Here is a 26221-nt window from a genome sequence, read left to right on the forward strand (position 1 = left end):
TGGACTGTCATGCCACTGGGTTTCCTTTCTAGGCTTGCAGCGTTTCAGTCCTATTATGATGATACACAAATGGAGGAAGAGAAACGGAAAGAGGCGGAGAAAATAGGAGAAGTAGCAATCACAGGGGAGAATGCACCTGATTATATGTATTTGATTGGATTAGGGGATGGTAGTGATGAGCTATATCCATCCTGGGCCTATTGTGATAAGGTATGTTTTAATTCCCAATGAATTTTAGGTTTTGAAGTGTTCTGGAACAGGCGCAAGGTGAAGTCTTGCGTGCTTGCGCCTGGTGTTTTAGGTTGGACGCAAGGTTGCCCTTGCGTCCTTGCGCCTTGTGTTTCGGGTTGACGCAAGGTTGTCCTTGCGTCCTTGCGTCCTTGAGTTTGCGTCCTTGCGTCAATTATGCAGGCGCAAGGTATGGTCTTGCGTCCTTGCGCCTTTTACAGTTTACCTAATATTGTATATGTTTTTTGCAGATTTTGATCCCCGTTCACTTTTACGATGCTCAACACTTTATTCTGATTGTCTTGAACTTGGAGGAACAGAAGATATTGGTGTACGATAGTTTGCCCGGTCATGTTGATCAAGAAATTGTCAAGCTCACCAAAGATCTGGGAGATCAATTGCCTGTATACTTAAGAGCAATTGATTACTTTAACCAAAAGCAAGACTCCCAGATTGTTGAATACTTGGAAAACAAGGAGAGTATAGAGTTCATGACCGAGGCAGCACCAGTCGTGCCGGTGCAAAGTGGAAGTAATGGGGACTGTGGTGTTTGGGTCTGCATCCATATGGAGAGGGTGATCTTTGGGTGGGATGAAATCCCAAACATTGGAGATGCTAAAAAGGCCGCAGAAGACTACAGAGTGAGAATGGCCAAGACCTTCTTTCGTGCACGCTTTGATACCCAGGAACCCCCACCAAAAGAGAAAGCAAAAGTTGGTAACTGAGGTTTTATTCTGAAAACTGTAGTTAGTTATGTAATTTGTGTATAAACTGTAAATGTTGTAAACTGTGAACAGGTCCCTAACTGTATTTTTGAAGGCGCAAAGGTGTGTAATCAGACCTTGCGACCTTGCGTCCCGTGATAGCCTTAGGCGCAAGGTACTTCTTGCGCCCTTGCGCCTCGTAATTAGCAGCAGGCGCAAGGTAGGTCTTGCGTCTATGCGCCTTTTGATGAAGCAGGCGCAAGGTACTTCTTGCGTCCTTGCGCCCCTTTTTTGAAACATACGCAAGGTTCATCTTGCGACCTTGCGCCACAACATTTTGATTATTCTTGTACCACTAGCTTGTGCATTCAATATTATAACATGTGAAGTAACACACGAAACCACATCATAAAATACTAATTAAAAAATATTACAACAACGGAATTCATCACACCTTAATTTGTTCCTGAAAATAAACTACTTATAGGAACTAATTACTACCTAAATTGTACGTTGGATAAAACTGAGATTGATAAGCTTGAGATGGTTCGACTGTCTCTTTCGCCTTTGAGGTTGTCTTTCTTGCCCGTTGAGAAGTTGATTCACCTGTTCGGTCATAAGCAGCTGGGCATGTTGATCGAGAATGACCTGGTTCTTTGCAACGACTACAAGTTCTTACTTTTTTTGAAGTTTCTTCACCTTTTGAAGGAATGCGTTTTTTACCTTTAGGACGTCCGGGTTGTCTTTTCTTTAGAACTGGGGGGTGTACAAGTTGCAAAATCCCGGGACCCGGATCCGACCATTCAGACCGATGGGGGAGAGGAAGAATGTGTTCGGAATACGTATTTATGTATGTTTGAGTGCTGAACCAATGCGATACATAACAACTAATATCCTCCACTCCGAAGTGTCGTGCTGATGCAATCACATGACCGCAGGGTATGCCTGATAATTGCCATTGACCACATGAACAAGTTCTATCTTGTAGATTAACCAACCCATTTTTTCGTCCATCATGTACCTCTATTAGATCATTTGTCGATGGAAATGCTCGCCATCTTCTTGATTTGTCCGTCCTCTTAGCTAGCTTACGTTCAACATATGGAGTAACCGGTGAAGTAAGACTAACTGATTTGTTGCGATGTTTGAAATACCAATCCTGTATTGAACAACGAAAAAATTCGAACAACATGCAAACTGGTAGTTTACGAGCATGTCTTGATAGAGAGTTTATAGACTCTACACTGTTGCTTGTAAGGTATGAATACCTAATATGAGTAGATTGACTTCTGGACCATCTATTGATACCATCCTCACATAGAACTTTATAAGACGCTTTCAATCTCCTTCGAAATACATCTAGATGATCATGAAAATCCGACGCACGGTACGCCTTAACCATTTTCCAAAAGTGCCATTCGAAGAATTTCATCTTGTTGGATTTAGTTTTGATGTTCATGAATAAATGACGTGCACAATGAGCGTGAAACGCTTCCGGAAACACGTTTGCAATGCCGTGTGCTATTGCAGGAGCACGATCAGAAATAAAAGTAATCTCTGACATACGATCAACCATACCACAACTCATTAAATGATCCCTTAGGTTACCAAAAAACCATGACCAAACACTGTTTGTCTCGCCTTCACCAATTCCATAAGCCAATGGCAAAATTCCATTGTTGCCATCCATCGCAACAGCAACTAAATTAGTACCCAGGTACCCACCCTTTAAATGTGCAGCATCGACGATGATTATCGGGCGGACATGTTGCACAAATGATCGAATCTGCATGAAATTTTAACAGTAAAATCAAATATTATTAATAAGACCTCATACACCATACGCAAGGCGCAAGGAATACTCTTATGTCTTGCGACAACGAAGCGCAAGTAAAGCCTTGCGACCTTGCGTCTTTAATGCCAGTCGCAAGGTTGTACTTGCGTCCTTGCGTATTCGTTGGCGCAAGGTGACACTTGCGCCTTGCGTATGGTGTACATTTTAAAAGGTGGTTTTTGCTAATATATATTTACTTACAACTACTCCAATGGACATGTAGCACATCACAAATTTATTTTCTTTATCGGTAACCAAATTGGTGATGGTCCCCGGGTTGTGGATCTTAAGGTTATGAAGGTAAATGGGAAGCATTCTAAAGGAGTCATCACTACTGCCACGTAACATCTCTATTGCTTGACACTTGGCCCTCCATGCTTGATTATATGATATGCTCACTCTAAACCGATTGGCTACATCATCACGTATATCTTTTGGTTTATACTCTCGATTAGCAGCCTTGAACGAATCCATAAGAATACTACCCAACACCTTTTTAGTAGCATGTTTATTGTTTCCCATAATTTGTGTGCGTGAGCAAGTGTGTACGTCATGCAACTTTTTAACCATAAAGTTTTCAGTGTGTCTTATTTTGTATGCACTACATTTCCACTCACAATTTGGCAACACACATTTAGCGGTGTACCGAGATTTGTCTGACTTTACAGGCTTTATTTGAAAGTTTTCTTTAAGGCATTTTGTAAATAGCTGGTTTACGAATTCTTCCTTGTTCGAAAACGTTTGACGAACTTTGACCAAATCAGATACCTGATACGTGGTTTGAATTGGGGTCGTAAATTCTGGGTTTTCTTCATCTTGCTGACTGTGTAGAGTTGGCATATTCCAGAATACATCTTGTTTTTCTTCATCTTCTTCATCTTCATCTTCCTCTTCACTTGCTTCATCCGATTCACTAGACCCAACAACAGGTATAAACGGGTTCTCTATTTTTTTAATTTTACACACGTTCTCGGCGCCATGGTTGAAGAAGTCAAATTCTTCTGTGTTTGGAGGTGGTATTTCAGCCTGTTTTTCTTCCAAATAGTGTGTTTCGAGGTTTGGTTCGGAATTGTGTATTTCATCCTGTTCTTTTTGCAGATGGTGAGTTTGTTTGTTTGGTTGAGACTCGAGAATCCGGAGGTTTTGTTAGAGATGGTGTGTTTGTGGATTTTGTTGGGGCTGGTGTGTTTGTGAACTTTGTCCGGGTTGAAGCATTCTAACTTTGTCGACAACATAAATATCAATAGGCTCGTATGTGACAGCGTGTTTTAAAAACTCAAAAAAATCTTCATGATCATCAGTAATATCAAAAATATGATTATTATCAATATATCTTAACGAAACAGGTGCATTAGGTGGCAATTCAATTTTTTTGAGAATTTTCCTTAACAATACTCTTCGATTTATTGGTTTTTGTGGAGCAAGTGGTAGTTTTAATCTGGTTCTAAAACAGTCAAGAGGCAGATACTTTGATGTAACTTTGGTTCATCAAACTACATACAACTCTTAAGTGAGTTGTGCTTCATGTCTTAGACTTACACAAAAGTTATGATGGTCAAAACTTGGTCAAGATGAGGTAAACACATCAATGAGTTGTACACTTGAAGCTATATGTGAAAGGACCCGTCCTAATCCATCTGGACGAAGTCACCAACAACTGATTTCATATATTTACTTACAACTACTCCAATGGACATGTAGCACATCACAAATTTATTTTCTTTATCGGTAACCAAATTGGTGATGGTCCCCGGGTTGTGGATCTTAAGGTTATGAAGGTAAATGGGAAGCATTCTAAAGGAGTCATCACTACTGCCACGTAACATCTCTATTGCTTGACACTTGGCCCTCCATGCTTGATTATATGATATGCTCACTCTAAACCGATTGGCTACATCATCACGTATATCTTTTGGTTTATACTCTCGATTAGCAGCCTTGAACGAATCCATAAGAATACTACCCAACACCTTTTTAGTAGCATGTTTATTGTTTCCCATAATTTTTGTGCGTGAGCAAGTGTGTACGTCATGCAACTTTTTAACCATAAAGTTTTCAGTGTGTCTTATTTTGTATGCACTACATTTCCACTCACAATTTGGCAACACACATTTAGCGGTGTACCGAGATTTGTCTGACTTTACAGGCTTTATTTGAAAGTTTTCTTCAAGGCATTTTGTAAATAGCTGGTTTACGAATTCTTCCTTGTTCGAAAACGTTTGACGAACTTTGACCAAATCAGATACCTGATACGTGGTTTGAATTGGGGTCGTAAATTCTGGGTTTTCTTCATCTTGCTGACTGTGTAGAGTTGGCATATTCCAGAATACATCTTGTTTTTCTTCATCTTCTTCATCTTCATCTTCCTCTTCACTTGCTTCATCCGATTCACTAGACCCAACAACAGGTATAAACGGGTTCTCTATTTTTTTAATTTTACACACGTTCTCGGCGCCATGGTTGAAGAAGTCAAATTCTTCTGTGTTTGGAGGTGGTATTTCAGCCTGTTTTTCTTCCAAATAGTGTGTTTCGAGGTTTGGTTCGGAATTGTGTATTTCATCCTGTTCTTTTTGCAGATGGTGAGTTTGTTTGTTTGGTTGAGACTCGAGAATCCGGAGGTTTTGTTGGAGATGGTGTGTTTGTGGATTTTGTTGGGGCTGGTGTGTTTGTGAACTTTGTCCGGGTTGAAGCATTCTAACTTTGTCGACAACATAAATATCAATAGGCTCGTATGTGACAGCGTGTTTTAAAAACTCAAAAAAATCTTCATGATCATCAGTAATATCAAAAATATGATTATTATCAATATATCTTAACGAAACAGGTGCATTAGGTGGCAATTCAATTTTTTTGAGAATTTTCCTTAACAATACTCTTCGATTTATTGGTTTTTGTGGAGCAAGTGGTAGTTTTAATCTGGTTCTAAAACAGTCAAGAGGCAGATACATTGGTATGTTGTTAACAAATTCAAAATTACCCCCACAACATATATGAACAACAAATGCTTCATCATTACTACAACTCATTAAGACACAAATTAGTGAAAAAATAGATAAAAGTTGGTACCTTAACGATGCTCTAATGACTTGATCTTTTTGAAATTGAAGTGAAATAAAATGATTAATCTGGAGTTCTAGCCTCATTAAATAGACAGGTACATAATCTTATCCGTAAAGGTACAAAGAATCCAAAAAATCTTATCCAGAAATCAGGAAAAATTCATTCTGATAAGACGCAAGGCGCAAGGACGCAAGGACGCAAGTCCTTATCCTTGCGCCTTGCGTTTACACGCAAAGGCGCAAGCCGCAAGGTCGCAAGGTGTAAACATCCTTGCGCCTTGCGCGGGCAAATTCTCAAAAAAAAAAAAAAAAAAGGGTTCCAGCTCAGAAAAGGCCAAAAAAATGAGTATTTTGGTGAAATCCTCTTGAATGAATTAGTTATGGTTTAGTTAATTTGACAGAATACCAATAAAAGCCACCAAATTAGAGTCACAATACATCATACTCTCAAACCTAAGGGTATAATATGTTAAGTTACTGTACTCCAAGTTATCAAATCTAGCCGAAACGGTTGTCTTCAAGTTCGTTTTCGTCGTCCGTGTAATTTTCATTGCTTAAGAAGAAATTCAACACACTCTTGCAAGATTTCATGTCTCTTCTCCTTGTTATGCCATAACTGAAACACCGGATATCTACCACTCGGGGTGTACTTAATCATTTCATTCAAAGATGTCACAACAACATCATATCTTTCTTATCTATAATAAGAAAAAAATTATGATGTTATAATTTAACACATGGCAAAATCTCATCCATTAGATGAGTTTTCTAATTTAAATCTCAGCCATTTAAATAGCTAATGGCGTCATTTAGGTTGCTAATAGGCAGTTATGTTTTCTAATTACAACGATGCCCTTAATTCAATAAATCAAGTTTAGGGGCGGTTATCAAAAGCATAAATTGGTTTCATGAAACCGTCTACAACCCTTCCAGAATCACTAATTCATTCTCACATTCAATTAATTTTTGGGGAACAATCACAACTTATACATCAAATAAGGTATTTTTCCTGTATTGTTGCTTATTATCGAAGTTGTATCTAAAATTTTTCATAAATTTGTTCATATTTTTGTATTAGGGTTTATAGATTTTGTTCACGTTAGATTTTTTGTTACTACTAGGGTTCGTTGCATTGAATTCAAAGCATACCATTATTTATTCATACTGCTATTTATTGATTAATAAATTAAATGGATTTTTTCCAGTTATTTTTAAACCCAATTATTCATTGATAAATCAATTATTTATAGATTTAAGAAGAACCATGTTAGACATCAACTAAGGTATTTTCATGTTGTGCGATTTTTTTTCTTTTTTTGCTGTTCGAATTCGATTATGTAATTACAATTTTTATTCTGTTTGTTGTCCACTAGGGACTATTTTGTTAAAGTGTTTTCCAAATGCAACTACTTACATGATGCAATCCATTTCAAATAAGTAATAAAAAATTTGTTATCGCCATTTTTTCAGTTTGAAGAACTTTTCTTTCAAATCCGATTCCAATCCATATGTTCTTTAACCTTTCCCATATTTGTCCTATTAACACCTGTTTGTTTTCCCAAAACTGGTAGTACTTTAGAAAGAATAGTCATTCCAAATACGGTATTATAAATATTTCAAATATTTATGATACATATTTGTGCTTAACAATCATTTGTTTTGTTACATACTATCACAGTTGGGATAGTTTTGGAAGCATGGATTCTATTGAAGCGTTTTGACTCTTCATGAAAGTATTTGAGCTATTTCTACAGGCGTTATATGATTATGCTCTATTAATTCTATTTGTATTCTATATGTATTTATCATTAGATGTTCTCACACTTTGACTTTTGTTACATCACTCTAGGCACATGTACCAAGTTGCTAATATTCATTAATATCTGATTGAGATGCAAATTTAGACTACTTCAATACTTGGGTAATGGTTTAAGATTTTAAAACGGATTATATAATGATGTTTGTTTTTCATTCTGTATTAGGGAAGGAGCTGAAGTTTTAGAAACATTAATGGGGCAAATAGGGCAAAAAAGTTGTTGTCTCGATGTACCAGATTATTTGCAAGAAGTCAAGCAATGAGAAAGCCCAATACCAACATTCATCCAGTTGATGCTCAGAATGAGATGCTGCTGAAGCAAATGGAAGATTTTTTCTGTGTTTCACTTGTGCCGATATTTTTGCCGTGGGTTCTATTTTTGACTGTTTTCAATGGTATATAAAGCATTGTTGAAATCATGGAAAAGGATTCATTGGAGTCAACATTAGACAACCCTGTGAGTTTCTTTCGCTACATCTATCAAAGTTTTCTCATATTTAGTTGTTCCTTTAGGCTTCATCGAGTCTTCTCCTTATATTTCGTTCAATCCAAAGTGTATAAATTTGATAACTTTAAGTTCATCATTATATTACTGCAGTGTTGTTTTACCATGGCAAGTTATAGCTACAAAATTTTACATACAACTTAAATTAGTTATCATCTTTAAAGTTAGAAGTGACTCATTTGATGTTCAAGTTCAAAGCTGGTTACGTTCAGGGAGAGAAGTGATAATGTTAACTTTTGCTTTGAGAATTAATAATGCTGCATTGTGCATTTGTTAATTTTATAAATTTATTTTTTTCTTAATTTGGGAGCCATATTTGCATTGCAAGAGAACTCTCAACACTTCAGGTATATAAAGCAATAATAATTGTGATGATCAAGTTGAGATGTTGTTGTAAGAGAAATAAAGTCCGACTGCTTAACTTGATTTCTTGATTCTCATTCTCAGGCCAGGGCCACGGTCGATGAAATTGCCATGTGGTAAAGTCGGACAGAATGATTTTATGATGGCACAACCAATGACATTTCTTGTGAAAGTCGGAAAATTTGAAACTCAAAGGAAAATACTTACACATTAGTTTAAGCACAAATGTTTTAAATTTCTGACTTTTCTATTTAGATGTTTGAATTTATTAGTTTTTTCTTTACCTGCAGCCTCCTTTTATTCTGTAATACAGAGATAGTATCCTAGCACAACCAATGACATTTCTTGTGAAAGTCGAAAATTTTGAAACTCAAGGTAAATACTTACACATTAGTATAACCACAGATGTTTAAAATTTCTGACTTTTCTATTTAGATGAATTTATCAGTGTTTTTTTTACATGCAACCTCCTTTTATTCCGATAAAACGTTTGGATGGGTATTAGAAATGTGAGTTGAAGTTTATAGAAGGCAATTGACCGTTTTGCATATGGCGTACTTATTACGTAATCATTAATTTTGATTTTGTTTTCGAGCTTTTTGACAGGTATGCATGTGTTGTGGCCTTTACTTTGCCTGGTTTGGGACGCAGTGAGTGCTAACGTATTCTAATACGCTGCTTGGCTTTCGAAACTTAAATATCAGGTTACTATATGGCCTTAGTGGAGATGGTATAAGTGATTCAGTTAATTTATGATCTTTGCTTGAAGTATATATGTCGTGGTAGATTTCTGATAGAAATAGTTGGTTTAGGTTATTGGTGTTGTTATTTAAAATTAAATTGGTTGGAATGACCGGGGAGGATATAACTTCATTGGTTGAATTGAGTATATTGTAAGAAATGGTCTTGACGTGCTGAGTGCTAAGGTATTCTGATAGGCGGCTTGAATTTTAATAGTCAAGTATCATGTTATTATATCGACAATGAAGAGAGTTAGGTGATTTGATTAAGTACCGCTTATAGGCTCAGTAACAATACATGATCATATAATAAGAGTGTGATGAAGTTGTATTTGCTAGCAATTCATATATTCCATGCTTCAGTAACTTTATTTGTTATAGTTGAATATTATTGTTTTTGTTATTGAGTTTGATGGGTTATTCCATTGTGCAGGGTTTTTGAAGTTTGTTACAATCAATATCAACTCTTCATATATAAGTTTACTTATTAATTATAACTATCTAATTCATTTATATATTTATTCTATCGACATGTGTTACTTATGTCTTATAATTTTCACTTTATTTCAAATGTATACTTTAAATGTACACTTGATACAAACATAAGATATATCTTAAAGGTTTCTATGTTGATATTACAAGGATTGTCATAATGTTTTATATCATTTAAAACTACATTTAAAACTATACGAAAAATTTGATTGCATAATCCCGCGAAACCGCGGGTTATAAACTAGTCTTTTACCATAACATTCAACCTTTAACCGTACTATCATTTCATCCTCTTTATATTACCGTTAATTTTTTTTTAAAAACTTAGTTTTTTCTCTCCCTTCAACCATCATCCCTAAAGTTATTTTTCGAAACCCTATAGTTTCTTCTTCCTTATTTGCGACGTTTCTATAGTAGGTTTCTTCTTTCCTCTCATATGCTTCAACCCTCATCACATTCACGCTTCTCCGGCTTGTTGTAGCGCTCGTCTTGTTGTAGCCACCTCCGTCCACCAGCATCTCGTCGGTGGTCGGAGGGTGTTCCTCCCGCTGCATCTGTATCTTTTGTCTCTCCTTCGATGAGTTCATTTTCTTTTATTTTTTCCTTTTGATCTTTCCGTCACGGTTGAGTGTGGTGTTGTACGGTGGTTAGTAAGTATTTCGATGACTTAAACCTTTCACCATTAACGTTCTCGCGGTGGTTAGGGTTTAGGTTTTTGGATGATCTTCTTCGGCGTGGTGTCTCCTCGTTCTATTGGTGTTTTTTCTCTTTTCTGGCAGTTGTGTGGGGCGGTGTTTCTGTTCTGGTTATAAAATTGATGAACCTAGCAACGAATGTGGTGGTTGGTGGTTTCGCCGCCCCGCTAGCAGTGGTTACTGGTTGCAATGGCTGTGTGTTGGCTTTCCTCCAACTCCATTTTGGATGTCAGTGTTCGGCGGTGGTTATCACTCTGTTAGTGGTGACCACCAGATTTGGGGTGTTCGAAGTGGTTTTTGAGTTTCCCTTTGTCGCCTGGTTTGAAGGGTCTAACAAACCTGTTACTGGTGAGTATCCGCTGCTTATGGGGGCGGTTGGAAGTGGGGGTCGGTGTGTTTGTGGTTGTTGGACGGATTGTACTTGTTTTCGTAGGTTTATCTTGGGTCCTTTCTTTTTCGGTGTCGCCTTTGGGTTAGAACTAGACGACGATCTCCTTGTTGGATATCTGGTTGGTTTCTGATCCGGGGGAGCTATGGTTGGTTTTTTTTTTTTTTTTTTTTTTTTTTTTTTTTTTTTTGTGCGGTTAAGATAATCATGTGACGGCTCGTGCTGCTTCGTGGCTGCTAGTTTTGTTATGTTAACTGATTTGGCGGTGGCTTAATGAATCTCGCGTTATCCCGATGTTTCATTAGTTTCGTCGGAAATGGTATGTTTTGTTGTTATTGCGGTGGCGGTCGGCGTATTCTCGATCATCGTCAATGTTTATTTACTACGGAGTACTTTATTAGTGCAAGTAGACACACGTTAAATTGGGTAAATACGAATGGATTGACAAATCTGATCAGATATAACACCTTTTATATAAGAAAAGTCAACACTTTTTATGTATGCATACTCAAAAAAAATATAATAATAATAATAATAAAGAGAAGTATTATCGAGTATATATAACAAATTTGGCTTTTGACTTGGAATTCAATGTGTAAGATTCGGCTTTTGAATTTTAAATGGTATCGCTATACTAAATGGGCTGTTTAAACTATACACTAATTATTAAGTTCGTTATTATGTAGTTTTGATGGATTGATTTGATTTGATGGGCCTTTACAATATTAATTACTATACTGGACTCTTTAGTGATTGGGCGTTCCGAAGTGATTACTCCGTATATAACAATTCTCGATCGGTGCCCAACTGGTGGTAGCTACTAGAAAATCAACCGCTAATTCTCTGGTATCGTTTGAATTTGAATTGAATGGTGTGTGAAGGCCGTTATATATGTTATTACTTGATTACGTAATTGATAGAGATGGTGATTTAGGGTTGTAAATGAAGCAGACAATCGCAGAGGTTTAGGGTTGTAAAACTGATTCAATCGGTTGTGTTTTCTCAGTCGATTACAGATATAATTCGATTTTTTTTTTAAACTCTTTGAAACCAATCATGGACACGTGACAATCACTGAGCACGTATAAAAACTTTAGGTTAAAAAAAATCCTTTTTTTTTTAAGGCTGCCATGTGTTCCGAAAAAATAGGAAGCAAGGAGATGGCGCCACGTAAGCGATCCATCCCTTGATTTGATTTATAGAGATTAGAGATTAGAGATTTGGCTTTTGACTTGGAATTTAATTGGGCTTTGAATTTTAAATGGTATCGCTATACTAAATGGGCAGTTTAAACTATACACTAATTATTAAGTTCGTTATTATGTAGTTTTGATGGATGGATTGATTTGATTTCATGGGCCTTTACAATATTAATAATTACTATACTGGACTCTTTAGTGATTGGGCGTCCCGAAGTGATTACTCCGTATATAACAATTCTCGATCGGTGCCCAACTGGCGGTAGCTACTAGAAACTCAACCGCTAATTCTCTGGTATTGTTTGGAACTACGAAGAATTGGTGGTTAAAAAATAGAGGTACGTTGTTTACTACGTAATTTTGTCAATATGGTTTTCATGTTAGCGTTGATTTGAATTTAAATTGAATCATGTGTGAAGGCCGTTATGTTACTACTTGATTACGTAGTTAATTACTCTATATTATTATTATTGATTATTGATAGGGTTAGGTTATAAAGTATTTGTGCTATCAGACTGAGTTTAGTTGTTTGAAACTATAATGACTTCATCCTGCAAGAATTCGAGTTTACCAACTGTGACTAACAAGAAGGCTATGGTGAATTACCTTCCTGACGATGTTTTGCGCAACAACATATTTATTAGGTTACCTGCAAAACAAGTAGCTCTATTGAGATCCCTTTCTAAAACCTGGAATCTTGTTTTATCTGACTCCTCTTTTATTAAATCTCATCTTCATCATTCGTTAATCCACAACAATCACACTGATATATTCGCCTTCTACTTTGCATTCCTTGATAACATAAGTTTCGGTACATATTTCACACTAAACGCCTTTCGATCCCCCATCTATCAGGAACACTCCAATTATATAAAACTCCCATTATCTGGATGCAATTATGTTATTGGTTCTGTTAACGGCTTAATATGCTTTTGGAACCTATGGAACCCTTGTCTCTCTTCTTCCTTAATAACTCTCTCTGATAGTATTTGCGATCGCGTGTGTAGTTATGATTTCAAATTCGGGTATGATCCCAAAACTGATGATTACAAGGTTGTCAACCTTAGATACTATTATAATTGGACACAACAAATGATTGACGAATGGCTTCCAGTAAAAGTATATAGTGTTAGAAAGGGTTGTTGGGAATCTGTTACAGGAAAATTTCCATCCCACATTACTAAAATCAATGGAAAAAAAGTTCTTGGAGATGGATATGATGGCCGTGTTCATTGGCTTTGCAATGTAGATGATTCTAACAACAAGAATATTAAAGAAACAATAGTGGCATTTGACATGAGTGATGAAACTTTAAGTGAGATTTCACTTCCATCAGATTTTGTGAAGTGTACACGTCAGCGGACTAATGTTTTGGGGGTTTTGTTTGAAAAGGTTTGTGTGATATCATGCGTTCCTGGGGCTGGTTGTGAGGTGTGGGTAATGGAAGACTATGGGGTGGCTACTTCATGGGTCAAACGTGTTTCGTACTTGTTTAATTGTGCTAACATTATCGATCTAGTAGGATTCTCTTTACGTGGCAACCTCCTACTTAAATGTTGTGATGATCAGCTAGCTTTGTACGATCCAAACACTGGCTATGTTAACTTACTCGGTACGCGTATGATTGATAAAAGAATAAGTTATAGCGCTTTTGTTGACTATGTTGGCAGTCTCGTTTGGCCGGTAGCACCTGGTAAGTGTGTCAGCAAGCAGTTTGAAAGATTGAAAATTGAAAACGAGTAATAATAACTGGAAGGTGAATTATCAATATCAGCGGATGTTTAATCTTTATTTATATGATGATGTGTTATCTAGTCTCTACTTGGTTGGATCAAACAAGAATTCATGGTTAACTGGTTTTCTGGTTTGATTATCTTTTGTTCAATTTGTTGGGTTATTGGTTTCCAATTAATGTGAAAGGCTCAAGCCCAACAAAATAGGCCCAAGATGAAGTTTGACTTGGTCAATATCTGGGTGCATTATTTGAATCAGTTGTGTGCAGCTGTTCTTTGATCTATCAAGAGGGAGAGAGATCAAAAAGTAATCAAGAAAAAGAGAGAAACCTCAAATTCCCGTTTTTATGTACAGCAGCTCAGAAAAGAGACGATCCCCGGAGATCCGACCGTTGAATCTTCTCCAATGTTGGACTGTGTCTTCTTGACATCAGTGCCAAGGTTTTCAACCGTTGAATTCGTCTAAAAACGTCTGTAGCTCGTATTTTCGCTGCTGGAACAGTAGCAGTTTTTGGGGTAGTGTTGTTCATCTTTTGTCTTTAATTTCTTCATATACTTGTTGATTATTGTTGTTCAAGAGTATGATGATGTTGTATACCTCTAGTTGAGCTAGAGAAGGATTATTGTATTGCTCTCTTGTTGATGATAGTGGAACATTAAGTGGCTTACGAGTCCCGTGGTTTTTACTCTCGATTTTGAGAGGTTTTCCACGTAAAAAGTCTCGTGTGTATTGTGTGTGCTCAATTATTTTGTATTTGCTGATTTGGAACAGAATTGGGGCTGATTTGTGGTGATTGTGGTATACCTTATTTGTTAGTTTTCTCACAGGTTCATATGGGTCGGGAAATGCTTGTCAAACGGATGTTTGTTTCCGTTTTGTAGATTGCCCGTTGTGACCATTTTCCCATCAAATTGGTATCAGAGCTAGGTTATTTGATTTGACTTGTGTGAAAGATGGAAGCTAATACAAGTAAAATGATTAGTTTAAATGGTTCAAATTATCATGTTTGGAAAGGCAAGATGGAGGATCTTCTTTATGTGAAAGATTATTATTTGCCTGTTTTTACTGAGGATAAACCTGAGGAAAAATCTGATGCTCAATGGAAAATTTTGCATAGACAAGTATGTGGGTATATTCGGCAGTGGGTTGATGATAATGTTGTGAATCATATTACTGGGGAAACTGATGCTAAAGCCTTATGGAAAAAGCTTGAGCAGTTATATGAGCGAAAGACTGGGAATAACAAGTTGTTCTTAATTAAGCAGATGATGGCTTTGAAGTATCATGATGGGACTCCTATTACAGATCACCTAAACGCATATCAGGGTATTATAAATCAGCTTGCAGGTATGGGTATCAAGTTTGAGGATGAGATTCAGGGTCTCTGGTTACTTGGTACATTACCGGACTCTTGGGAGACTTTTAGGACATCTTTGTCCAACTCTGCACCGAATGGTACTATCACCATGGAATTGGCTAAGGGTAGTATTTTGAATGAAGAGATGAGAAGAAAGTCACAAGGTTCCTCTTCACAGTCAGATATCTTGGTCACAGAAACGCGGGGGAGAAGTCATAGTAGAGGTCAGGGTAAAAGAGGAGGTAAATTTGCTAATGTTGAGTGTTATAATTGTCATGAAAAGGGGCACACAAAGTGGTATTGTCCAAAGTTGAAGAATGAGAAGAAAAAGGCATATGACAAGAATAAACAAAAGAAAAGTGATGGTGGTGATGATGATAAGGTTGAAGTTAACGCTATCACAGATGAGTTCTTTGTTTGTATTGATTATGATATGATCAATCTTACTCATGATGACACGAGTTGGATTGTTGATAGTGGTGCTACATGTCATGTTGCAATTTGTAGAGATCACTTCTCATCTTACACTCCAGGTGACTATGGATTTGCTAGGATGGGTAATGACGGGTTATCAAAGATCGTTGGTATTGGAGATGTTTGTTTGAAATTTGACACGGGAATGGAGTTAGTTTTGCATAATGTAAAACATGTTCCGGATATGAGACTTAATGTTATTTCAACAGGCATTCTTGACGATGATGGTTATTATAACGGTTTTGGTAATGGTATTTGGAAACTAACTCTTGGTTCTATGATAGTGGGAAGAGGCAAGAAAGACTCAAGATTATACATCACGCGTCCGAAGATCATCCAGAACATTGTTAACGCAGTGGAAATTGTTGATTCTACTGAGTTGTGGCATAAAAGACTTGGCCACATGAGTGAAAAGGGGATGTCTATCTTGTTCAAGAAGAATGTGTTGTCGGGTGTTAGTGGTATTGATTTGAGTAAGTGTTCTCACTGTTTGGCAGGGAAACAGACCAGAGTTGCGTTTAAGAGTCATTCTCCTTTTCGAATGGAGAACATACTTGATCTAGTTCATTCGGATGTTTGTGGGCCTATGAAGACTAGGACACTTGGTGGATGTTCCTACTTTGTTACATTCATCGATGATCATTCCAGGAAGGTGTGGGTTTATACCTTAAAGTCAAAGGATCAAGTATTTGAAAAGTTTAAGGAATTTCATACACTAGTTGAAAGGCAAACGGGGAAGAAACTCAAGTGTATTCGGACTGATAATGGAGGTGAATACATTGGCAGATTTGATGCTTATTGTAAGGAGAATGGTATTCGGCATCAAAAGACTCCACCAAAGACACCTCAGTTGAATGGCTTAGCAGAGAGGATGAACAGAACTTTGGTTGAGAGAGTTAGATGTTTGCTTTCACATGCAGGGTTGTCCGATTCCTTTTGGGGTGAGGCTTTAAATACGGCAGTTCATATTATTAATCTAACCCCTTGTGTTCCTTTGCATTTTGATGTTCCTAACAGGGTTTGGAGCGGCAAAGATGTTTCTTACCGTCATTTACGAGTTTTTGGATGTAAAGCTTTTGTTCATGTTCCCAAAGATGAGAGGTCAAAGCTTGATATGAAGACTAAGCCATGTGTATTCCTCGGCTATGGTGAAGATGATTTTGGGTACAGGTTATATGATCCAGTTCAGAAGAAACTCGTACGAAGCCGAGATGTTGTTTTTACAGAAGATCAGATGTTAAAAGATGTTGAGAAGACAGATTCAGTTCCTCAACCTAGTACTGATCTTGTTGATTTGGAGCCAGTTACTCCACAACATGTTGGAGATGATGTTCGGAATGATGAACATGGTACTGATGTTGGTGATGCTCCGGAGCAGGTAGAGATTCCAGTACCAGATGTGCCCCTATTTGTCCCACTTAGGCGGTCTACTCGAGACCATAATCCTTCTGTTAGATATTCTGCTGATGAGTATGTATTAGTTACTGATGGGGGAGAGCCAGAATGTTATTCAGAAGCAATGAAAGATGAGCATAAGAAAGAGTGGGGTGAAGCCATGCAAGATGAAATGAATTCCTTACATGAGAATAATACTTATGAGTTGGTGAAGTTACCTAAAGGCAAGAGAGCTTTAAGAAACAAATGGGTGTTCAAAGTGAAGACAGATGAGCTTACTTCACAACCAAGGTACAAAGCTAGGTTAGTTGTTAAAGGATTCAGCCAGAAAAAGGGTATTGATTTTGATGAGATTTTCTCTCCAGTCGTGAAGATGGGATCTATTCGAGTGGTTCTTGGGTTAGCTGCTAGTCTTGATCTTGAGGTTGAACAGATGGATGTCAAGACTGCTTTTCTTCACGGTGATTTGGATAAGGAAATCTACATGATGCAACCTGAAGGTTTTCGGGTTAAGGGTAAAGAAAATTATGTTTGTAGACTTTAGAAAAGTCTATATGGGTTGAAGCAAGCACCGAGACAGTGGTATAAGAAGTTTGAGTCGGTTATAGGAAAGCAAGGCTACCGAAAGACAACTTCAGATCATTGTGTTTTCTTTCAGAGGTTTGGTGATGATGATTTCATCATATTGTTGTTATACGTTGATGATATGTTGATTGTTGGTAAAAATATTAAAAGAATTGCGCAGTTGAAGCGAGAATTGAGCAAGTCCTTTGCTATGAAAGATTTGGGGCCAGCAAAACAGATTCTTGGCATTCGGATTTCTAGAGATAGAGGTGCTAAGACGTTACATATATCACAAGAGCAATACATTGAAAAGGTGCTTAGTAGATTCAACATGGAGAATGCTAAAGTGGTTAGTTCCCCTCTTACTAACAACTTTAAGCTAACAGATAGAGATTGCCCTTCTTCAAAGGAGGATGTTGAGGAGATGGATAAAGTTCCATATGCTTCAGCGGTTGGTAGCTTGATGTATGCTATGGTGTGTACTAGGCCTGATATAGCTCATGCGGTAGGTGCTGTTTGTCGGTTTATGTCAAATCCGGGTAAGAAGCCGATGCTTGTTGGTTATACAGACTCAGATATGGCAGGAAACAAAGATAACATGAAATCCACTTCTGGATATATGATGACTTTCGCAGGGGGAGCAGTTTCATGGCAATCAAGGTTACAGAAGTGTGTTGCATTGTCTACAACCGAGGCTGAGTATATGGCAGCAACAGAAGCGTGCAAAGAACTATTGTGGATGAAAAGGTTTCTACAAGATCTTGGGTTTAAGCAATCACGATATGTGGTTCTTTGTGATAATGAGAGTGCGATTCATTTAGCTAGAAATTCTATGTACCATAAGCGGACAAAACATATTGATTTGAGGTATCATTGGATTAGAGAACGTCTTGAAGATGGTTCGTTTGAACTTGATAAAGTTCATACCGATGATAATGGTTCCGACATGTTCACAAAGGCTTTAGCAAATGAGAAGCTCAAGGTATGTTGCTCGATCGCCGGGATGGCGATTCCTTCCTCATAATTGGAAAGGGGGAGATTTGTTGGGTTATTGGTTTCCAATTAATGTGAAAGGCCCAAGCCCAACAAAATAGGCCCAAGATGAAGTTTGACTTGGTCAACATCTGGGTGCATTATTTGAATCAGTTGTGTGCAGCTGTTCTTTGATCTATCAAGAGGGAGAGAGATCAAAAAGTAATCAAGAAAAAGAGAGAAACCTCAAATTCCCGTTTTTATGTACAGCAGCTCAGAAAAGAGACGATCCCCGGAGATCCGACCGTTGAATCTTCTCCAATTTTGGATTGTGTCTTCTTGACATCAGTGCCAAGGTTTTCAACCGTTGAATTCGTCTAAAAAGGTCTGTAGCTCGTATTTTCGCTGCTGGAACAGTAGCAGTTTTTGGGATAGTGTTGTTCATCTTTTGTCTTTAATTTCTTCATATACTTGTTGATTATTGTTGTTCAAGAGTATGATGATGTTGTATACCTCTAGTTGAGCTAGAGAAGGATTATTGTATTGCTCTCTTGTTGATGATAGTGGAACATTAAGTGGCTTACGAGTTCCGTGGTTTTTACTCTCGATTTTGAGAGGTTTTCCACGTAAAAAGTCTCGTGTGTATTGTGTGTGCTCAATTATTTTGTATTTGCTGATTTGGGACAGAATTGGGGCTGATTTGTGGTGATTGTGGTATACCTTATTTGTTAGTTTTCTCACAGGTTCATATTGGTCGGGAAATGCTTGTCAAACGGATGTTTGTTTCCGTTTTGTAGATTGCCCGTTGTGACCATTTTCCCATCACAATTATATATGTATCTTTTGTTGATGTTGATATTCTGGTTTAAATGTTAAAATGCATTTTTCTCATCTTACTACCTATATATAATGAACCACTAAGTTGTTACTTGAGTGCTTTGTTGTAGTATGGAGACGTTAAACAAAAAAGAAAAACAGAAACTGATGATGATGCAGCGCATCATCAATGGATGCGGCGCATCCATGGCACGTTTTAGTCCGAAGATTTTGGATGCGGGGTTTCAAACTGATATGGCAAATCAAACAAGGGAAATGCGGCGCATCACTCCTCAGATGCGGCGCATCTGAGTCTGGGCATTTGAACCTACAGTTGCAAACTTGAATCTGTCGTGGAAAAGCAAGGTGATGCTGCGCATCACCCATGAGATGCGGCGCATCGACCTGGAAATTAGCAAGTTGATCAAGTTGCTCAAATGGGTTCCGTATTTTATTGACTAACCTTTTGCTTTAGTTGCAAAGTGGGTACTTTACACCTTGTATTGAGGCAGTGATCATACTAATTCAAGGGTGTAAAGCAAGCGAGTTGGCAAACATGATGATTACTTGGCCATGTGAAGATTCCTAGCTAATGTTTGTTAGTGTTCTTGTTTCTCCTATAAATGGAGCTCTTTGTATCTCATTGTAACACACCACTCTCAAATATTCAGTAAATATACAATCTCTAGTTGGTCTGTGAACTAAAGCAATCACAACGATTGCATATAACCACGTTATATCTTGTGTCGTTCTTTATTGTTCTTGCATTTTATCTTTCGTTCATTATGTGGGTTGAGTGATCTTGATAGTATCACTACTCGGCTAGTAGTCTTATAGAATTACTAGCGTTGTTTGGGTCCTAATATCCTAACAACTGGTATCTAGAGCACAAGGTTTCGTTAAGGGAACGATGGCGGAAGATGGAAAGTTTAGAATCGACCGATTCGGTGGGAGAGACTTTGGCTTTTGGAAGATGCAAATTAAAGATTACTTGTATCAAAAGAAGCTACACCAACCCTTGTTAGAGACCAAGCCCGAAAGCATGGACGATGCCGATTGGATGCTTTTGGATCGTCAAGCTTTGGGTGATATTCGTCTTTCACTTGCTAAGAACGTTGCATACAACGTTGTGAATGAGAAGACGACGTTTGCTTGCTTGAAAGCACTCTCTAACATGTATGAGAAACCTACCGCTGCAAATAAGGTATTTCTCATGCGTCAATTGTTCAATACTAAGATGAAGGAAGGTACGAGTGCAACGGATCATATCAATGAATTTAATAATATCGTTTCAAGACTTGAATCGGTAGAGATTAAGTTTGATGATGAACTAAAAGCACTTATCTTGCTTTCATCATTACCGGAAAGTTGGTTGGGTACAGTTACCGCGGTTAGTAGCTCTACGAGAACTACTAAGCTAGCGTTTGAAGGAATAAGGGACTTGATTCTTGGTGAAGATACTCGTAGGAGACACTCGGGGGAATCGACATCCGGTTCTTTGTTAAGTACCGACAACCGTGGTAGGAAATTTGAACGCGGTGAGAAGAAGGGAAGAAAGAAGTCTAAGAAGAGGTCTCCATCGAAGGATAGAAGTGAAGTTACTTGTTGGGGTTGCAATCAAAAAGGGCACTTTCAAAGGAATTGCAAAAATGGTTCCGCGAAAGGTGTAAACTTGGCCGAAGAGGAAAGTGATGATGCACTTTTGTGTAGTGTTGAAAATTCTATGGAGTCTTGAATTTTGGATTCGGGAGCTTCATTTCATGCTACTCATGTCAAAAGCATGATGAAGAATTTTCGTTCATATCAAGGCAAGGTGAGATTGGCGGACAACAAGCAACTCAACATAGAGGTCATTGGAGATGTTGTTTTGAAGACTACTATTGGCTCTAATTGGACCTTGAAAAATGTAAGGTACATTCCTAAATTGAAAAGGAAACTTATTTCGGTTGGTCAATTAGATGATGAAGGTAACGCGGTTACTTTTGAAAACCTCCAATGGAAGGTGGTTAAGGGTAGTTGTGTAGTGGCTCGAGGACATAAAAAGGGAACTCTTTATATGGTTGAAGTGTTTGATGAAGACACGGTGGTTGCTACGGTTAATGTTGAGTCCGAATCAACTCTATGGCACCGAAGACTCGGGCATATGAGTGAGAAGGGTATGAAGATGCTTGTTTCGAGTGGGAGGATTCCTGATTTGAAGAAAGTAGAACTTGGGTTTTGCGAACCATGTGTTTATGGGAAGCAAAAGAAGGTGACTTTTGGGAAATCGAGAAATGCACCTAAGTTGGAGAAATTGGAGCTCGTTCATACGGATGTGTTTGATCCAACCAATGTAGAATCACATGGAGGTTCTCGTTATTATGTCACCTTCATTGACGACTCCACTCGAAAAGTATGGGTTTATTTTCTTAAAGCTAAATCCGACGTATTTAATACTTTTGTGAAGTGGAAAGCTATGGTAGAAAATGAGACTAACTTGAAGGTCAAGTGCTTGAAGTCGGATAATGGAGGAGAATATAGTAGTCTTGAGTTTAAAGACCATTGTGCAAAGCTCTGTATTAGAATGTTGAAAACGGTACCGGAGACACCACAACACAATGGGGTCACCGAACGTATGAATCGTACGTTAAATGAAAGGGCTAAGAGTATGAGACTACATGCCGGTTTGCCTAAAATGTTTTGGGCGGATGCGGTTAACACGGCAGCTTATTTGATAAATAGGGGACCCTCAACACCATTGGGTTTCCGAATCCCGGAGGAAGAATGGCAAGGTAAAAAGGTGAGTTATAGTCACCTAAAGGTCTTTGGGTGTAACGCATATGTCAAGACCAAAGATGCGGATAGAGACAAGCTTGAGGCTAAGTCGAAAAAGGGTACTTTCATTGGCTACGGGTCGGATGAAATGGGCTATCGTTGTTGGGACAACGAAGCTAGAAAAGTAATTCGTTCGCGAGATGTTACTTTTGATGAAGATTCGGTTTATGCCAAACCGGAAACGGGGAGTCCGAAACCGAGTCAAGTTACTTTTGACGATGTTTCTATTGATGATCTTGCAGGTTCTAGTGGGAGTTTGGGAAACAATGAATTGCCGAATGACGGTGAGGCGTCGGAAAATGCTAATGATGGGAATGATTCGGAAAGTGGTGATGATTCCGAACATAGTGCGAGTTCTAGTGATGAGGAGGACACAAATGAAACCGGTCCAACCATTCCGGTTACTCCTATACCAAGACGCTCGACTAGAGTGCCCAAACCTAATTCTAGGTATTCTCCATCAGCAAACTACTTGCTCTATACCGAGAATGATGAACCCGAAAGTTACTTTGAGGCAAGGAAGACAAAAGAATCCATACAATGGGAGCTTGCCATGAAAGAAGAGATGGGATCACTTGAGAAGAACAAGACTTGGTCACTAGTGAAGTTACCTCATGATAAAAGGGCATTGCAAAGCAAATGGGTGTATAGAATCAAGAATCAAGAATGAGTTAGATGGCAAGAGAAGGTACAAGACTCGTTTGGTAGTCAAAGGCTTTCAACAAAAGGAAGGGGTTGACTACAAAGAGATATTTTCACCGGTAGTTAAAATGACTACTATCCATTTGGTACTTTCTATGGTTGCATCCGAAGACTTACATCTTGAGCAACCAGATGTAAAAACTGCATTCTTACATGGTGATCTTGTTGAAGAGATCTACATGAGGTAACCCGAGGGCTTTGAGGTAAAGGGTAAAGAGAAGTGGGTTTGTAAGCTAAAGAAAAGTTTGTATGGATTGAAGCAAGCACCTCGGCAATGGTACTTGAAATTTGATTAGTTTATGAAGAAAATTGGTTTCTTAAGATGTGAAGCGGATCATTGTTGCTACTTTAAGAAATTCAAGTCTTCTTACATAATCTTATTGTTGTATGTTGATGACATGTTGCTTGCTGGTTCTAACATGTCCGAAATTAACAAGTTGAAGGGATTACTTTCCCGAGAATTCGAGATGAAGGATCTTGGTGGTGCTAAGCAAATACTTGGCATGAGTATTGTGCGTGATCGTGTGAAGGGTACTCTATACTTGTCTCAATCCAAATATATTTAGAAAGTAGTAGAGAGGTTCAACATGAAAGATTCAAAGGCTCGTTCTATGCCTTTGGGAAGCACTTTAAAATTATCGAAAAGTCAATCACCAAAAATGGTAAAAGACAAAATGGATATGGAAAAGGTTCTATATGCATCGTCCGTGGGTAGTATTATGTATGTCATGGTTTGTACAATACCCGATATTGCTCAAGCAGTGGGAGTTGTAAGTCGTTATATGTCTAATCCGGGGAAAGAGCATTGGGAAGCGGTCAAATGGTTGCTTTGTTATTTGAAAGGTACTTCTAATATGGGATTGTGTTTCTCTAAGAACAATCTCATACTTAGAGGTTATGAGGATGCTGATTTGGGTGGATGTGATGATTCGGGGAAAAACACTACGGGTTATGTTTTCACAATGGGGAAGACGGCGATTAGTTGGTTATCTCGATTGCAAAAGAGTGTCGCTTTGTCAACCACCGAAGCCGAATACATGGATATTGCGGAAGCTTCTAAAGAGCTAGTGTGGTTGAAGAACTTCTTAGGCGAGTTGGGTAAAAGACAAGACTATTGCGTCTTGTATTGTGATAATCAAAGTGCGGTTCATCTTGGGAAGAATCCGGTGTTTCATAGTCGAACGAAACACATCAAGATAAGGTATCATTTTATTAGACAACATATAAATGATGGCACTTTATTCTTGGAGAAAATCCTTGGTACGAAGAATCCTGCCGATATGTTTACTAAGGTGGTTAAGACGGAGAAATTGAGGTTTTGCATTACCTCAATTGGTCTTCTCGTGAATTTATGAGAGAAGACCCCAGCTAGAGATGTGAATGGTGTTACAAGTTTAACAAGTAGTATTGAAGACCTTTTTGTAGTGCCCCGACCAAATCCATATGGACGAGAACATTACATATGATTACATCGCGAGGTATTTGACCTCTATATAATACATTTTACAAACATTGCATTCGTTTTTAAAAGACAAACTTTCATTTCATCGAAAGTTGACAGGTATGCATACCATTTCATAATATTCAACTATAAATGACCTAATCCGTCATTTACTTAATAATCTCTAATGAACTTCAATGACTCGAATGCAACGTCTTTTGAAATATGTCATGAATGACTCCAACTAATATCCTTAAAATGAGCTAATGCACAGCGGAAGATTTCTTTCAAACCTGAGAATAAACGTTTATTCTTTCAAGTGTCAACCAAAAGGTTGGTGAGTTCATTCGTTTATAGTAATCATTTCATTTTCATCATTTTAATAGACCACAAGATTTTAAATATTATAAAATGTGCAGAAGTCCCATTCCAACTGCACAAAAATATCTTTCATATGAAGAACACCTGGTGAGGATTCAAAATATAATAGTAACCATCTGTGCCGGTCTTTCACCCCACGGCTGAATACATGTGCCTTCAAAATATAAAACCTCTGTGTCGGTCTTTACACCCTACGGCTGAACACATGTTTATAAAATATAGGACAACCGGTGCCAAAATGTCATAAATAATAAACCATTCATATCAACCAACCATCTCATAGCAGGCATTTCGCATCGTACTAGAGATAAAAATCATTCAGATCAACCCCAATCCCAGATAATTCTATCATAGAATGCAGTTAAGGTACTTGTGTCTATTGCGTCAAACATTTATAAAAGCGCATGTATTCTCAGTCCCAAAAATGTAAAGAGTAAAAAGGATTCAAATGAACTCACCATACTGTATTTTGTAGTAAAAATACATATAACATCATTGAATAAGTGTAAGATTGGCCTCAGATTCACGAACCTATATCATTTGTATATTTATTAATATTCATAGTTGTAATTGATCACATATATATATAAATGTATTAGTTATATCATTTTTAGGTTAATAATATATATATGTTTTATATGTTCATTTCGTATATAAAGTATTAATTTTTGTTATGTTATGTGTGTAAAATATATATATGTTTATGTATGTACTTCATTTGTTTATCGAAACAGTAGTTCTAATTACACTAATTTAATATTAGTAAAAATAATTATAATAACATTAATGATACACTTATGTTAATAAAAATTCCAATTTTTTTTTGTAATAACCATGATATTAATAATAATACTTGTAAAAGTTAATTTTACTGTAAATGGTAGTTATGATAATGATTTTAGTAACCACCTAATAATATTGATAACAATAAAAATAATAGTTTTAGTGATATATAAATAATAATTTTAGCAAAAATGTTAGTAATGATAGTAGTAATTTTAATAATAACAATACTAATAATTGGGATCATATTAACAATATTGATAGTATTTATAATTATACCTTTGTTAATAATAATAATAATAATTCTTATATTTATATAATGATACTAATACTAATATTTAATGTCAAGTGTTAATTCTAATACTAACAATAATGATACTTAATAATAATAACGATAATACTTATAATACTTATACTTATGATAATAATAATAATGTTTATAGCATTAATAATAACAATAACACGAATAATAATAATAATAATAATAATAATAATAATAATAATAATAATAATAATAATAATAATAATAATGAAAATAAGGAAGTAATAATAAGTATAATAACTACCTCAAAATCTTGTTTTAAAAATAAAATGGCATGAACTGGGTTCGAACCCGTGACCTCTCGGTATCCAACATAACCCCCTAACCATCCGTCTATTTTAATCTTTCTGATTTAATACCCCAGCGAATTTATATATGCTCTAAGTATCTGTTTCACTAAATCATCATCATCTTTCCAAGCCTAAATCCATTTAACCCGTACT

The 26221-nt window shown here is 37.2% G+C and overlaps 1 protein-coding gene and 1 long non-coding RNA gene across 2 annotated transcripts; both read left to right on the forward strand.

Moving 5' to 3' along the window:
- The first annotated feature begins 6416 nt into the window (after window positions 1–6416).
- LOC139855885 (uncharacterized) lies at window positions 6417–9610 on the forward strand. The gene is made up of 3 exons (XR_011761587.1): window positions 6417–6825; window positions 7808–8884; window positions 9116–9610. It is a non-coding gene; the product is annotated as an uncharacterized lncRNA (long non-coding RNA).
- A 2953-nt stretch (window positions 9611–12563) lies between these two features.
- Window positions 12564–13766, forward strand: LOC139854013 (F-box/kelch-repeat protein At3g23880-like). The gene has a single exon (XM_071843344.1). The coding sequence runs from the start codon at window positions 12564–12566 to the stop codon at window positions 13764–13766; it is 1203 nt and encodes a 400-aa protein (XP_071699445.1).
- The last annotated feature ends 12455 nt before the right edge of the window (window positions 13767–26221 follow it).

The sequence above is a fragment of the Rutidosis leptorrhynchoides genome, chromosome 6 (genome assembly GCF_046630445.1).
Source record: "Rutidosis leptorrhynchoides isolate AG116_Rl617_1_P2 chromosome 6, CSIRO_AGI_Rlap_v1, whole genome shotgun sequence".
In the NCBI taxonomy this organism is placed as follows: Eukaryota; Viridiplantae; Streptophyta; class Magnoliopsida; order Asterales; family Asteraceae; genus Rutidosis; species Rutidosis leptorrhynchoides.

Bases quoted from the DNA above. Each gene is read 5' to 3' on its own strand.
- LOC139854013 (XM_071843344.1), top strand. From the start codon at position 12,564: ATGACTTCATCCTGCAAGAATTCGAGTTTACCAACTGTGACTAACAAG.